Raw genomic sequence first — 14,925 nt, forward strand, 5'->3', positions numbered from 1 at the left:
AGAAAGGGAGGGAGAGAGAGATGAAGGGAGGGAGGGAGACACTAAGAGAGGGTGAGAGAGGGAGTGAGTGACAGGGAGACAGACAGAGAGAGAGGGTGGAGAGTGAAAGAGAGAGAGAGAGTGACAGAAAGACAGACAGAGGGAGGGAGGGAGAGTGGGAGAGAGGGAGACTCTGAGAGAAAGTGAGGGAGAGAAAGGGAGTGTGTGACAGAGAGAGGGAGGGGGGTGGGAGAGAGAGACAGAGAGCCTAGGGTTCTTGCATCAGCTGAAGATATCTCTGGGTTACCCAGTATGTCAGTATCTGTTAAATGTGAAACACTTTGGTCACTTTATAATGATTCAATCTTAAATATAAGTCTTGCCCTCAATGTTGATGCTTAACTATATACACGTTTTCCTTCAGTGTAGCATGGTGTGCCAGAACCTTAACGCTCGGTCATAATTTGCAATATTTATTTATGCCCCCTAGGATGATCAGTACATTTCCACTTTCCAATTTCCAGTAAATGTCCAATTTCCACTGTTTGAGGGCTTGTGGATTATTCTCATCATTTCAATGTGTCACCACACCAATTAGAGCCTTAAATAATAGCCCATAATAGCAGGAGGGATATGCAGTTAAGGACCATTGTTTTGTTTTGTTCCCCGAACCACTTCATTTTCACTTTTGCGTTATGGCAAAGAGCTCCATTATGCTGTAAAAGGCTTTGTTCATCACCAAACTGTTCCTGGATGGTTGGGAGAAGTTTAGGCACCGTTTAGGCACCGTTTAGGCACCGTTTAGGCAACTGTATCGTTTTAGCACCGGTAGTGTAGGAGTTTAGCAAAGGCAGTTTTAAATTCTGATGTCATCACTAGGGATGGGTATCGTTTGGGTTTTTTCCGATACCGGTGCTAAAACGATACCGTTGCCTAAACGGTGCCTAAACTTCTCCCAACAATGGCAGTTCCTGAGTGGAAAGGTTTTACGGATGATCATATTGCGCCTGAGTGTTCTTGCTGAAGACCGTCCTATCGAGTACACTGCATATTAACTACCCTTAGTTATTAGGACCTGCGTCCACCTGGCCGCCAGCCCTCTAGACTCCCTCACCTCCGCGGCGAACTGCTTGCCGTTGACGGTGTGCTCGGAGCCCGGCAGCAGGCTGGGGGATCCCCAGTGGAAGTGCAGCTGGGCGGCGGAGTAGCGGTACGGCAGGCTGGAGATGAACATCCTGGAGGGCAGAGACAACTGCACTGTGGAGAGGAAACAACACAACGACTTAACACACTGTACTGTATACACACACACACATATGCACACACACACACACACACACACACACACACACTCTGTATAGATACACACACATATACACACACACACACACATATATACAATACATACACATATATGTCACACATAATAATAATACCTTTATTTTATAATGCGCTTTTCAGAGACCCAAAGTCGCAAAATACATACATACATACATACATACATACATACATACATACATACATACATACATACATACATACATACATACATACATACACACACACACACATACATTTATATACATGCATTTGCACATACACACATATAGACATTCAGATATAAGGACACAACTAACCTAAAAGGATCTCAACTTGTGTTAAAGAAAAACTGGTCAAATCAATCAATCAGTTCAGGTCAATGTAATCAAAAGAACTGAACTGTGTTAATCCTGAAAGGTTATTATGTAGAACACTATTCATTTGGCAGGAATGCCCCCAAATGGTATTTCCACACAATTTCAGCTGGCCAACATAATCTGACCAAATGTTTCTCAGTAGGTAATGATTGACCATTGATGTTCCAATCACAAAGAGGAATTAGTGGGGAATAAAGACTGCATACATCGCCCCTGTACACATGCCGATTGCAGTTTTAAATTCTGATGTCATCACCCATCTTTTTCTTCACTGAAAGAAAACAGACAACATAGAAGGCCTAAAGCAGTTCTGTTTATGAATATATAGGGTTCGTGTTCTGAAACAGTTCTGTTAATGAATATGTAGGGTTCGTGTTCTGAAACAGTACTGTTAATGAATATATAGGGTTTGTAAAGACAAATTAGTGGGGAATAAAGACTGCATACATCGCCCCTGTACTCATAGCTTCAGGGGATGAAGAGCTAGAAACAAACATTAGCAAATATCCACAAATAGTTCCCTCAGCCTTCTCACTCTCGAGCAGCATCAGAGACAGCTAAAAGCTCACGGTCCTGTCAGGAATATTAACACGGTTTACGCACAGCTTTTAAAACCTGTCAGATTACAGGACAGGAATATTGGGGGTTGGGGGGCGACACATAAGCTGCCACCTGGCAGATGAAGACAGTGTGCAGAGGAGAGGTTTGTCTGTAGTCCGCTGCTGTTGATGCAGCTATGAGGCTCTGTCAGGTGGGTACCTGCTTCAGCAACATCCAGTCACACAGAGCTAGCGATAGCGTTAGCGTCACCACACGACACCACCCCACCTGTCACAGCCCTGCCTCTAAGAACCCACTACCAGCATCGAAACCTGAGGAGTTTATCAACACTACTGAACCCACTACCAGCACCCAACCCTGATGAGTTTATCAACAATACTGAACCCACTACCAGCACTCAACCCACAGGAGTTTATCAACACTACTGAACCCACTACCAGCACCCAACCCTGAAGAGTTTATCAACCTTACTGAACCCACTACCAGCACCCAACCAACAGTAGTTTATCAACACTACTGAACCCACTACCAGCACCCAACCCTGAAGAGTTTATCAACACTACTGAACCCACTACCAGCACCCAACCCTGAAGAGTTTATCAACACTACTGAACCCACTACCAGCACCTGCTGTTTGAGTAATAAAGCATCCAAACGAAAGTTAGAACGTTCTTTATTCACAACCACAGTTTAACAGAGAGAATCTGTGTGTCGAGTTCCCGCTAACAACATAACAAATCACCTGAAGTTGATCCCACGAGACCCACTCATAGTACGGTAACACTTTAGGGTCAAACAGTTAAACAGTACAGCTATCTACAGTCCCGGACCCTGAGGAGTTAAGCAACACTACTGGGGTATCACAGCCGCAATTACACAACACTAATCAGCTCAGATTAAAATCTAGCACTCCAGAGCACACACTCAACCAAGAGTTGTCAACAAATGCTTCATCGCCCATAATGTGGCTGAGAATGTGATGGCAGCGCATACAGTACCAGTCAAAAGTTTGGACACACCTTTAATTTAAAAAAATAAGTGGTTTCTTTACTTTTATTATTTTCTACATTGTAGATTAATACTGAAGACATTTAGACTACGAAAGAACACACATGGAATGGTGTGCTAAACAAAAAAAGTGTGATCTACCAACCATGTAGAAAATAATAAAAGTTAAGAAAAAACTTTTGACTGGTACTGTAGCACAACAACCGTAAAATCCGCAGGCGAAAATGTCAGTCACAGAAAGAAACTGAAACAGTCATTAAACAAGAATGGGAGCATTCAGAGAATGCAAACCTCCGCCTTGTGACCTTGACCTTTGACCTTGACATCTGAAAATCTAATCAATTATTGCCATTATATTACCCAATCTCCCCACAAAGTTTGATGGAAATCGGTCCATGCGTTTCTGCGTAATCCTGCTGACAAACAAACAGACAGACAAACATACAGGGGCGAAAACATAACCTCCTTGGCGGAGGTAATAATGTGTTCAGTTATTTTCTTGGCAGTGAGTGTGCAGATGAAATGCATCGTTCATCCACAGACCTCAACCATGTTCCTCACAATATCAACAATATCAGCCATCTTTGTTTTACACGTGTTGCATGCTTGTGTCTTAGATGCCTCAATGGCTGTCGCTGAAGCTGGAGGAATCAGGTAGCTGGTGTTAACTATGTATTTCTGGTTATAATACTTTTACTTTGATAGGGACCGGATGTTGTACCGGAGAGGTTGTTGTGTGTGTGGTACGGATTTACTTGAAGTTGAACCAGTAAATGGAGTTAAAGAAACAAGGTGTTTTCTCTGAGTTTACAGCTGGCAGCCTCTCTGTCTCAGCCAACCATCGCTCCTAGGAAGGCATCCATCTTATTTAAACCCACAACCCCGTCCTACCACGAAGTGACACGTAGCATTACACCAAGGTCAGGGTGAAGACGAGAGTCCCTGTAATGAGACGCGTATAAATCAGTCGATGACACGGGGGTTTTCTCACAGGCCCTTCAGATGCGTATGCTCTGACACGTACCACGTTTCTGTCTCTGTTAGCGTCTCTTGCTAGAGTAATAGACCTTAATTATACACTGTTGACCAAACGTCAGCGCTAAGAATACAGTGAGGGGTTACCGCAGACCCGTGATGAACTGGGTTGTGAACAGAGCTACCTGGGTGACCAGTTGATGAATAAGGCTGCCCCCCTCCATGTTTTCCCAGACCCAAACGCAACGAAAGGCTGCGTCTCTTGCGCACAAAGGACACCTATCATAACAAGAGTGCGAGAAGAAAGAAAATGTCTTGCCATAACCCCCAAAAAACGTACATGTATCCACACTGATTTTACAGTGCATACATAAGATAACAGGTCATGGTGGAAGATACCACATGCTGCCTGAATTGCGGAGGAAATGTTGGATTGTAGATGACTAAGGCTGCCCCCTCCAACACACACACACACACACACACACACACACACACACACACACACACACACACAGACACACACACACACACACACACACATTAGTCCCACCCTCTCCAGACCAAACGCAACGAAAGGCTGCGTCTCTTGCGCACACGGACAGCTATCATAACACGAGGGCGAGTGGAGTAAACACACACACACACACACACACACACACACCCTACCTCATTTCTCTCTCACACACACACACACACACACCCTACCACATCTCTCTCTCACACACACACACACACACACCCTACCTCATTTCTCTCTCACACACACACACACACACACACCCTACCACATCTCTCTCTCACACACTCTCACACACACACACACACACACTATCATAACACGAGGGCGAGTGGAGAAAAAGAACCTCCTGTTATTTTCTTCATGTTGACCCAGAAATCCAGAGATAGAAAAGGGCCTGTGGTTAACACGTGCTGTGGTTTATGGGCTCGTCTTCATCCTCATCTTCATCCTCATCTTCATCACTCTTATTCTAGTTTGGCCTTTAATTTGCCCTTTATCAACGAAAAAATATTTTTTTCTTCGAAAGGATTATGTTTAATGCACGGGTTTATGATTACAATCATTTCTGTCCGCAGACCTCGGGATTACAAAGGGATTTCAACCCAGACTTTGGATCATAAACTCCAGAATTACAGGGCGAAACCCGAAATAGTCAGTCGTTTGGTAATGTCTTGCTCCAAGAACATTAGCAGGTAGGCTACCCGTTTTTTATTGTCTGTTGTGGGCATGAGAAAAGTCTCCAGACCAGAGAAGCACCTTGCATAAACCTCACTAACGCTTTCTTTGAGCAGCCACAGAGATACACTCTTTCATGTCTGTGAGAAGACAGACGTCATCTGTGAGCCATGAGCGTGATACACCCACACACACACTCGCTTATAAACCGTGTGTGTGTGTGTGTGTGTGTGTGTGTGTGTGTGTGTGTGTGTGTGTGTGTGTGTGTGTCTGTGAGACATGAGCATGATACACCCTGCCTTACTGGTTTCACACTGGGATTACGCTTATAAACCGTGTGTGTGTGTGTGTGTGTGTGTGTGTGTGTGTGTGTGAGTGAGTCTGTGAGACATGAGCATGATACAGCCTGCCTTACTGGTTTCACACTGGGATTACGCTTATAAACCGCGTCTGGATCTGCCTGCTTAGCGAGAGGAGCTGTGAAAGTAAAGTGACATGTGTGTTAAATCCTTCCTTATATGGAACAGAGTCGAAGAAAAAGTGAGTCACTTGATCAGTGAAGCACCTTACACCTGTACACACACACACACACACACACACACACACACAGACACACACACACACACACAAACACGACTACATGACGTTACACACACATATACATTGACATTCACACTTACATACACACATATACACACTCACATACATACTTACATACACACATACACACTTACACACACACATAAAGGTTATTCCAGCACGTGCTAAACAGCTTTAATTTGAGAGACAGTCGATGGAACAGGGCAAGTTTTTATGCAGTGTACCCTTAGCAGTATCCCATGCATACTATATAGTGTACTCTTACCAGTATCCTATACACAGGGACGTGCCCATTTGCACTCCTCGACTGAAGTTGCCCCTCTGAAGGAAATATATATATTTTTATAATAGTATTACGGCTGCAGAACTTCATGAATGCCTAGATAAAATAATCGCGGAATACGTGTTCAGGGGACGGGGCTGTGGCAACGGCGGTGACAAAAATTAATGTGTTGCCCCTTTTTTTCCAGGGCAGAGCAACTGCCCTTCAAATTTCCTGTGCAAGTCCCTGCCTATACACACTATATAGTGTACTCTTAGCAGTTGGAGCTAAAGCGCCTCTGATGACGTGCGGTGTACTATATAGTGTACTCTCTATAGCAGTTTCATATGCATACTAAGCGGTAGGAGCCATACTGCTTACCAGAGTGTCCGTTGTTGCTGAGGGTAAGCTGTTCGTTTAGGGAGAGGTTGTAGTTCCGCACCTCGACCGGTGGCAGGTTAGGCTCGTACCTCAGGAGTGGCGTCTGGAAGTCGATAGGGGACTGGAACGCCCCCCCACAGAAGGGGTAGTGCTTGGCCCAGTGATGCTCCCCGTCCGGCCCTACAGACAAGGAGAAAGGTGACCTACATTATTCCCACCCCCACCAGAGTACCCTTGTCCCACCCTCTCCAGAAAATCTGTGTCCCACCACCACAGAGGACACTCACAAGGCAGTTCAAACACACACACACACACACACACACACACACACACACATACACTAGTCCCACTCCCGCCAGAGAACACTTCACCAACCCCCACCAGAGGACCCTTGTCCCACCACCACTGAGGACACTCACAAGGGAATCACACACACACACGCACACGCACACGCACACGCACACGCACACGCACACGCACACGCACACGCACACGCACACACACACGCACACACACACACACGCACACACATTAGTCCCACCCCTGCATGTCTCCCCCCCCCCAGACTATTCTCTTCAGAGGCTCCTGAACAACCAACCAACTCTCTTCTGAAACACGTCTTCCAACTCAAACCTAGAACCTCTGAACCCTCTCTGAACTCCAGCAATGTTGCGCCCCTGTCAGATCCAGAGGCTCCCGCTAGTAAAGAAAGGCTTTGAAAGGTTTAATTGCTCTAAATATGGCCAGCTAGGAGCAAAGACACACCCGCCAATCATGAGCAGTAGGTTTCTACAGAGCTCACTGCAGAGAGAGAGAGTGAAGCAGTGCTCATGTCATCTCTTGCCTACGGTGGTCTGTGTTTGAGCATAGCGTAGCATAGCGTTATCCACACGGCATGTCACAGCTGAGTGTGTGAGGTAAGAGGAGTGGTGTCACAGCTGAGTGTGTGAGGTAAGAGGAGTGATGTCACTGCTGAGTGTGTGAGGTAAGAGGAGTGGTGTCACAGCTGAGTGTGTGAGGTAAGAGGAGTGATGTCACAGCTGAGCGCGTGAGGTAAGAGGAGTGGTGTCACGGCTGAGTGTGTGAGGTAAGAGGAGTGGTGTCAAGGCTGAGTGTGTGAGGTAAGAGGAGTGATGATAACGCCGTGTCACAGCTGAGTGTGTGAGGTGAGCGGAGTGGTGAGGTGTGAGAGGCGGCCACACGATGCCTGTTCAGCGGTCGAACCACTGGGCCTCAAGTGTAAAGACTAGCCTGCTGTTTGCGCAGCCACCGCCACAGAGAGGGGACAAGCAGGGCCCCTTTTTGAAATTACAGGTTTGCGTTACAACGCGTAGAACCAAAACTAAATGTTCCTGCTGTACTCTATGAGGTGGTCTTCCACTAAGGGTCCTCACACACACACACACACACACACACACACACACACACTCACACACTCACAAGGCAATCACTCCAGAGTCCAAACACACACACACACACACACACACAAATACACACACACAAATACACACGCACATACACTCACACACACACACACACACTCACACACACACACTATCATAACAACGCGTAGAACCACATAATGTTCATGCTGCACTCTATGAGGTGGTCTTCCGCTAAGGGTCCAGTCTCATCCCACCAATGAGGGAACACGGAACGCTAGAACAGAACACGAGACGAGACGCTCGTCCACTCGAGCAGGCCTCAGTGGGCGACTGTCACTGTCATCTCCGTGGTAACGCATGAGTGACAGGCTGCTCTGGTGCTGAAAGGCACTGGGACCGAAACTGATTGACAGACTTTCACTGTTCCAAGCGGCATATCAGGACTTCCTGCAGATCTCTGGCGTGAGCGTCTGGGCTCAGTGTATGGGAATGTGTGTGTGTGTGTGTGTGTGTGTGTGTGTGTGTGTGTGTGTGTAAATGGGTCTTTTCAGAGCTTCACTGATCCCACGGCTGCACCCGAGAATTCATGACTGTTCTTAGAGTGCACACCACTGAGAACACTCACAAGGCAATCACTCCCGAGTCCAAACACACACACACACACACACACACACACACACACACACACACACACACACACACACACACACACTCACAAGGCAGTCACTCCAGAGTCCATACTAATCTCGGTATTGTGATACAGATTAAAACAGCCAGCAGATGGCCTCTTTAACACTTCTGTCAACCACGTTAGCTTTTTTGTTTTTTTACATGCAAACAGATGATCCAAAGACCAATTTAATAAGCGTGTTATAATTTTAGAACTGTGTGAAAATGACTTGTCATGTCATTCCCAGGATCAGGCAGACTTTAATTAAACACAAGATGACAAAAAAGAACAAAGACATGAAATACCTCATAAAAGTAGTTATTACTTTTCTACTGCATTTAAAGGGACAGTTCCTCCAAAAATATTAATTCTTCCACCCTAACCCTTGTAATAGTGGTCACCCTAAAGGTTTGGCCTCGTAATAGTGGTCACCCTAAAGATTTGGCCTTGTAATAGTGGTCATCCTAAAGGTTTGGCCTCGTAATAGTGGTCACCCTAAAGATTTGGCCTTGTAATAGTGGTCATCCTAAAGGTTTGGCCTCGTAATAGTGGTCACCCTAAAGATTTGGCCTTGTAATAGTGGTCATCCTAAAGGTTTGGCCTCGTAATAGTGGTCACCCTAAAGGTTTGGCCTCGTAATAGTGGTCATCCAAAAGGTTTGGCCGTGCCAATGCACAATCAATTCTGTTATCTAGAAAAGTGCCAGAGGCCAAAAAGAACAGACCAACATTAATTTCGACAGTATAGAACATAAAAGAAAATTAAAAAGTAAAACAAAAAAACACTGTGCAAAAATCAAAAACCACAAAAAAATAAAAAGTTTGCAGGTGTTTAGTATTTAACAGGAGTATTCATCCACAATCCAATAACCCTCTGGAGGCTCAAACTGAGGCTGAGGGAAGCGACAGTGAGGACCTACACCCCCAGAGAGAAAGCATCAGACGGAGTGCTGCGCTGCGGCCGAAATGGTTGTTTTAGAGTGACGCATACATCAAACGGAGCGCTGCGCTTCGGCCGAAATGGTTGTTATAGAGTGAAGCATACATCAGATGGAGTGCTGTGCTGTGCTGCGCTGTGCTGTGCTGCGCTGCGGCTGAAATGGTTGTTTTAGAGTGAAGCATACATCAGATGGAGTGCTGTGCTGTGCTGTGCTGCGCTGCGCTGTGCTGTGCTGCGCTGCGGCTGAAATGGTTGTTTTAGAGTGAAGCATACATCAGATGGAGTGCTGTGCTGTGCTGTGCTGTGCTGCGCCTGAAATGGTTGTTATAGAGTGACGCATACATCAGATGGAGTGCTGTGCTGTGCTGTGCTGTGCTGTGCTGTGCTGTGCTGTGCTATGCTGTGCTGCGCTGCGGCTGAAATGGTTGTTTTAGAGTGAAGCATACATCAGATGGAGTGCTGTGCTGTGCTGTGCTGTGCTGTGCTATGCTGTGCTGCGCTGCGGCTGAAATGGTTGTTTTAGAGTGACGCATACATCAGATGGAGTGCTGTGCTGTGCTGCGGCTGAAATGGTTGTTTTAGAGTGAAGCATACATCAGACGGAGTGCAGCGCTGCGGCCGAAATGGTTGCTTTAGAGTGTGACATACCAGCTCCAATGCTGTGCTCCCAAATAACAGCCTTCCAAAAATGTTTCTGTGGAGTCACAAAAAGAGAGTGTGGAACTGAACGCAGACTGCCAAGCGGGTTAGTCTTACTGCCTGGAGGCATACACCAACTGACGCCAGATCTGTTTTTAGAAGGAAACTAGGAGCGTTGACCGTAAGAGCAGCATCCTTTTAATTTTTCTTTTTTTTATAAACATTAAGAAAAAAACACGCAGTCTGTCTGCTTATAATTATTCACACCCCCCTTCATTCCATTTTAATTGGAGCTGCCCCCCCCCATACCCCCTCATAGTCACATTGCTCGCCTCTAGTAATCCCCTCAGTCTCTGATGCTTGGCACAAACTGGGCGCTTGTAACGTCATGTAGTCGTGTTTGTGGGTATGTGTGTGTGTGTGTATGTGTGAGTGTGCCACAAGCGGGCCCTTGTAACTGCTGGCGCTTGGTCATGTAGTCGTGACAGGAATTTCAGTCTTCAGCAGAGTGAACACCACCATTGCGAAGCTGGAGGGGGGGGGTGTTTGACGTCATGGGGGGCAAAAAACCCTGAGACTGACTAAGAAGTTTTAAGTATCACGACTCGATCACATCCGTTCAGACTGACTGAGCTAAGTTTGTCCAATACCCTTCCCAGAGTGACCTTGCAGCAGAATGAAGTCAGGGTTTATCTCATCGAATCACTCGCTTCGACATCGCCCCGGCAACATCGCCCAGGCTACCTGGGGAAAAGGGCAAGTGGCATTTGAGGTTCTGTTGATCCACAGCGCGGAGCGGCAAGCATCCTCTCTGGATCACGAACATCGAGTTCTCCCCGAGTTACTCCAATCCCAGAGAGAAGAAACAGACACGGGCACTTGACTCAGCTCCAGTCATCTCCACAGATAATGCCAGAGGGCCTGGGGGGTCAAAGTTCAGCGACAGCAGCCTCTGGCCTCTTCCTGGTTTGATGAGAGAGAAGATGATGCAGAGGGTGGGTGGCGTGGTCTTTTCAGGGCAAGCGCATCGTCAGCGAACCACAGATTTGCCCCAGCCTCTCCCCTGCAAGACTTTTAGCTCTTTTTTTTTTCCAGGATTCTCACTTTTTTTTCTCTCCAGTTTCCGGTTTTTGCATCTTGCATAACAACATACTGCAGCACAACACTTATTCATCTGATGAGAAGACCCAACTAGTCTCCTCTAGCCTGGACATCAACACACTGCTGCACAACACTTATTCATCTGATGAGAAGACCCAACTAGTCTCCTCTAGCCTGGACATCAACACACTGCTGCACAACACTTATTCATCTGATGAGAAGACCCAACTAGTCTCCTCTAGCCTGGACATCAACACACTGCTGCACAACACTTATTCATCTGATGAGAAGACCCAACTAGTCTCGTCTAGCCTGGACATCAACACACTGCTGCACAACACTTATTCATCTGATGAGAAGACCCAACTAGTCTCCTCTAGCCTGGACATCTTTCAGGGTCATCAACATACTGCTGCACACCACTTATTCATCTGATGAGAAGACCCAACTAGTCTCCTCTAGCCTGGACATCTTTCAGGGTCATCAACACACTGCTGCACAACACTTATTCATCTGATGAGAAGACCCAACTAGTCTCCTCTAGCCTGGACATCTTTCAGGGTCATCAACACACTGCTGCACAACACTTATTCATCTGATGAGAAGACCCAACTAGTCTCCTCTAGCCTAGACATCTTTCAGGGTCATCAACACACTGCTGCACAACACTTATTCATCTGATGAGAAGACCCAACTAGTCTCCTCTAGCCTGGACATCTTTCAGGGTCATCAACATACTGCTGCACACTACTTATTCATCTGATGAGAAGACCCAACTAGTCTCCTCTAGCCTGGACATCAACATACTGCTGCACAACACTTATTCATCTGATGAGAAGACCCAACTAGTCTCGTCTAGCCTGGACATCTTTCAGGGTCATCAACACACTGCTGCACACCACTTAATCATCTGATGAGAAGACCCGACTAGTCTCGTCTAGCCTGGACATCTTTCAGGGTCATCAACACACTGCTGCACACTACTTATTCACATGATGAGAAGACCCAACTAGTCTCCTCTAGCCTAGACAGCTTTCTGGGTCCACTGAGGTTCCCTATTAGAGACTGATCATCTCCTTTACTTGGATAGTCCCCTACAGACCATCTACAGATGCTCAAATTATAAACAAATTATCTGTTGAAACTCCATTATCTACACTTAATGGATCAGGTTAGGGTTACGGATTGGATCTGATTAAGGTGATGTTCAGTGAACAATTAGAAAGATTGAACTTGAATTTCAAAAAAATCATCTGTAGAATCTCTCTAGGCAAACTTTCCAAATAAAGTGTTATCAACTGACTCTGTATGAGCCTTTAGCTAAATGAATATACAGTGTGTTTTGATGTTCAGCGCACACACACACACACACACACACACACACTCGCCCTGAAGCAACACACACACACACACACACACACAAATGTCTTTTCTTTGTTTGAGGGAGGATCTCCAGTATCAACCCTGACCAAAAGACCAAAAAGACAAGGCGAGAACCAAACAGTGGGAAACACTGCCCACGTAAACAGCTTGCATCAACACTCAGTGACTTTATGCAAGAGCCTGTAATGATCCCCACACACACACACACACACACACACACACACACACACACACACACACACACACACACACACACACACACACACTGTAATGATCCGACCAGCCTCTTCAAATAGCACCGCAGGCAAGGGCCAAGGGGGCGTGTCGCACAACACGTGAACCGCTTGTATTGCTGCGGCTGCTGCTAAAACACTCACACACTCACACACACACACACACACACACACACACACACTGGCTCATGTGGAACTATGGGCATAGCAGAGATCAGTTTCATCAGATGCAAGAGACAGCATAAGGTCAGAAGGAGGTCACGTTCTACGTACACGACAAATATTTACCACCCCCTTCTCATCCAACCCCCCCATCCCAACCCCCCCACCCCAACCCCCCAACCCTTTGCATCAGCCCTCCCCAAACCCCAAGCCCCTTCTCATCTACCTCCCCCCAAACCCCCAAAACCCCAAACCCCCCACCCCCTTCTCATCCCCCCCCCCCCACCCCAACCCCCAACCTCTTCGCATCGACCCTCCCACAAACCCCAAGCCCCTTCTCATCTACCTCCCCCCCCAACCCCCAAAACCCCAAACCCCCCACCCCCTTCTCATCTCTGCCCCCCCCCCCTGAACCCTTTCATGTTCATGCCAAATGGTTCAAATGGTGGCATTGGTATGGACTATTGGCAACTGGTTAAAAACTCCATAAATAGCTCTGACTCAGCTACGGCCAAACTGAGCGCTGTGAGTGGCTCACTGAAGACGAGCCCTATGTGCCGGCAGTGTTGTTGGTGATGATACAAATCAAACTGGGCATTGCTTGCACGGACATCTTCAAGCTGAGAGATGTACAGCACTGATCGTGAAACATTTGTGCGCTCATACAAATATTCCTACTTGCCACTGATTCTGTCATCTAAGTGTTTCCCCCTACAGTTGAGATCTACAAAAAAACAGCCATTACCTTCAGCGACTTATTTCTGCTGGATGTGTGTGTGTGTGTGTGTGTGTGTGTGTCCAATGAATGACCCCTGAATGTGTTTTTGAAGAATTGACGAGGCTGATAATGCCAGCAGTGTAGTCTTACTGTAGTCTGTAGTCTTACTGTAGTCTTACTGCTTCTGATCTGTGTGTGTGTGTGTGTGAGTGTTTGCATGCATGTGATTGTGTGTGTCTGCGTGTGTGTGTGTATGTGTGGGTCCGTACTTGTGTACATAAGTCAGTTATGAGCCTTAAATAATTAGTTGAGAGCAACATATAATGTTTTTTCTTAATCCGAACATGGTTTGTCTTTGTCACAAAACATGAATGCTTGAATGATTTTGAATCTGACAAGGGATGTTGTCCTTCATTGCAACACTGTCTCTAATTACCGTGACGACCACCACATCACTCACATCATTTGCAGCGCTGTCACAGCAAGGCGCACCTGTACTCACATTAAACCTATCTGTACCACAGCAGAGCAACAAAGACAACCAGCCCATTATAAACATTACTGTAGGAACGCCCTGAAGCACACACACACACACACACACACACAGACACACACCCTGAATCAACATATACAGTACACACACAGACACACACAAACACACACACACACACACACACACACACACACAGAAGCAACACTCACCAGTGTAGGTCCACTTGGCTCCTGAAACACAAGACAGAGAAAAATAAGCAGGTCGTTATGAAAGCCCAAGGGTCCCTAGCTTAGTGTCTGGTTATGGGGTTCATCCAACAGTCAGCATTCAACCCTCCTAGTGTCTTGAGAAAGACATCTTTAAAACATCTTTTATCCTTGGGTCATTCTGACAAGTTATATTAAAATGTAGATAGTTTAAGTATAAAAAAAATTCAAGTTGGCACAGTGTTACAATTACTTGAGTAGAATTCTAACAACAGGTGTTTGCAAAGTCAACTGGTCTCTCTCTAGCGCCCCCTAAAGGTCACATTGCAAATGTGTGT

General features: G+C 46.3%; 1 protein-coding gene across 2 annotated transcripts in view; it reads right to left on the reverse strand.

Moving 5' to 3' along the window:
• The window catches only part of ca12 (carbonic anhydrase XII), a 33,671-nt gene that overhangs the window by 15,230 nt on the left and 3,516 nt on the right, over window positions 1-14,925 (reverse strand). For both annotated transcript variants that reach the window (XM_080847415.1, XM_080847414.1), the window contains exons 2-4: window positions 14,591-14,611; window positions 6,659-6,838; window positions 1,094-1,236 (exon numbers count right to left, since the gene is read on the reverse strand). In XM_080847415.1, coding sequence (XP_080703541.1) covers window positions 1,094-1,236; window positions 6,659-6,838; window positions 14,591-14,611 — 344 coding nt within the window. The remainder of the gene's footprint in view (window positions 1-1,093; window positions 1,237-6,658; window positions 6,839-14,590; window positions 14,612-14,925) is intronic.

Source organism: Sprattus sprattus, assembly GCF_963457725.1.
Source record: "Sprattus sprattus genome assembly, chromosome: 11".
Taxonomy (NCBI): Eukaryota; Metazoa; Chordata; class Actinopteri; order Clupeiformes; family Clupeidae; genus Sprattus; species Sprattus sprattus.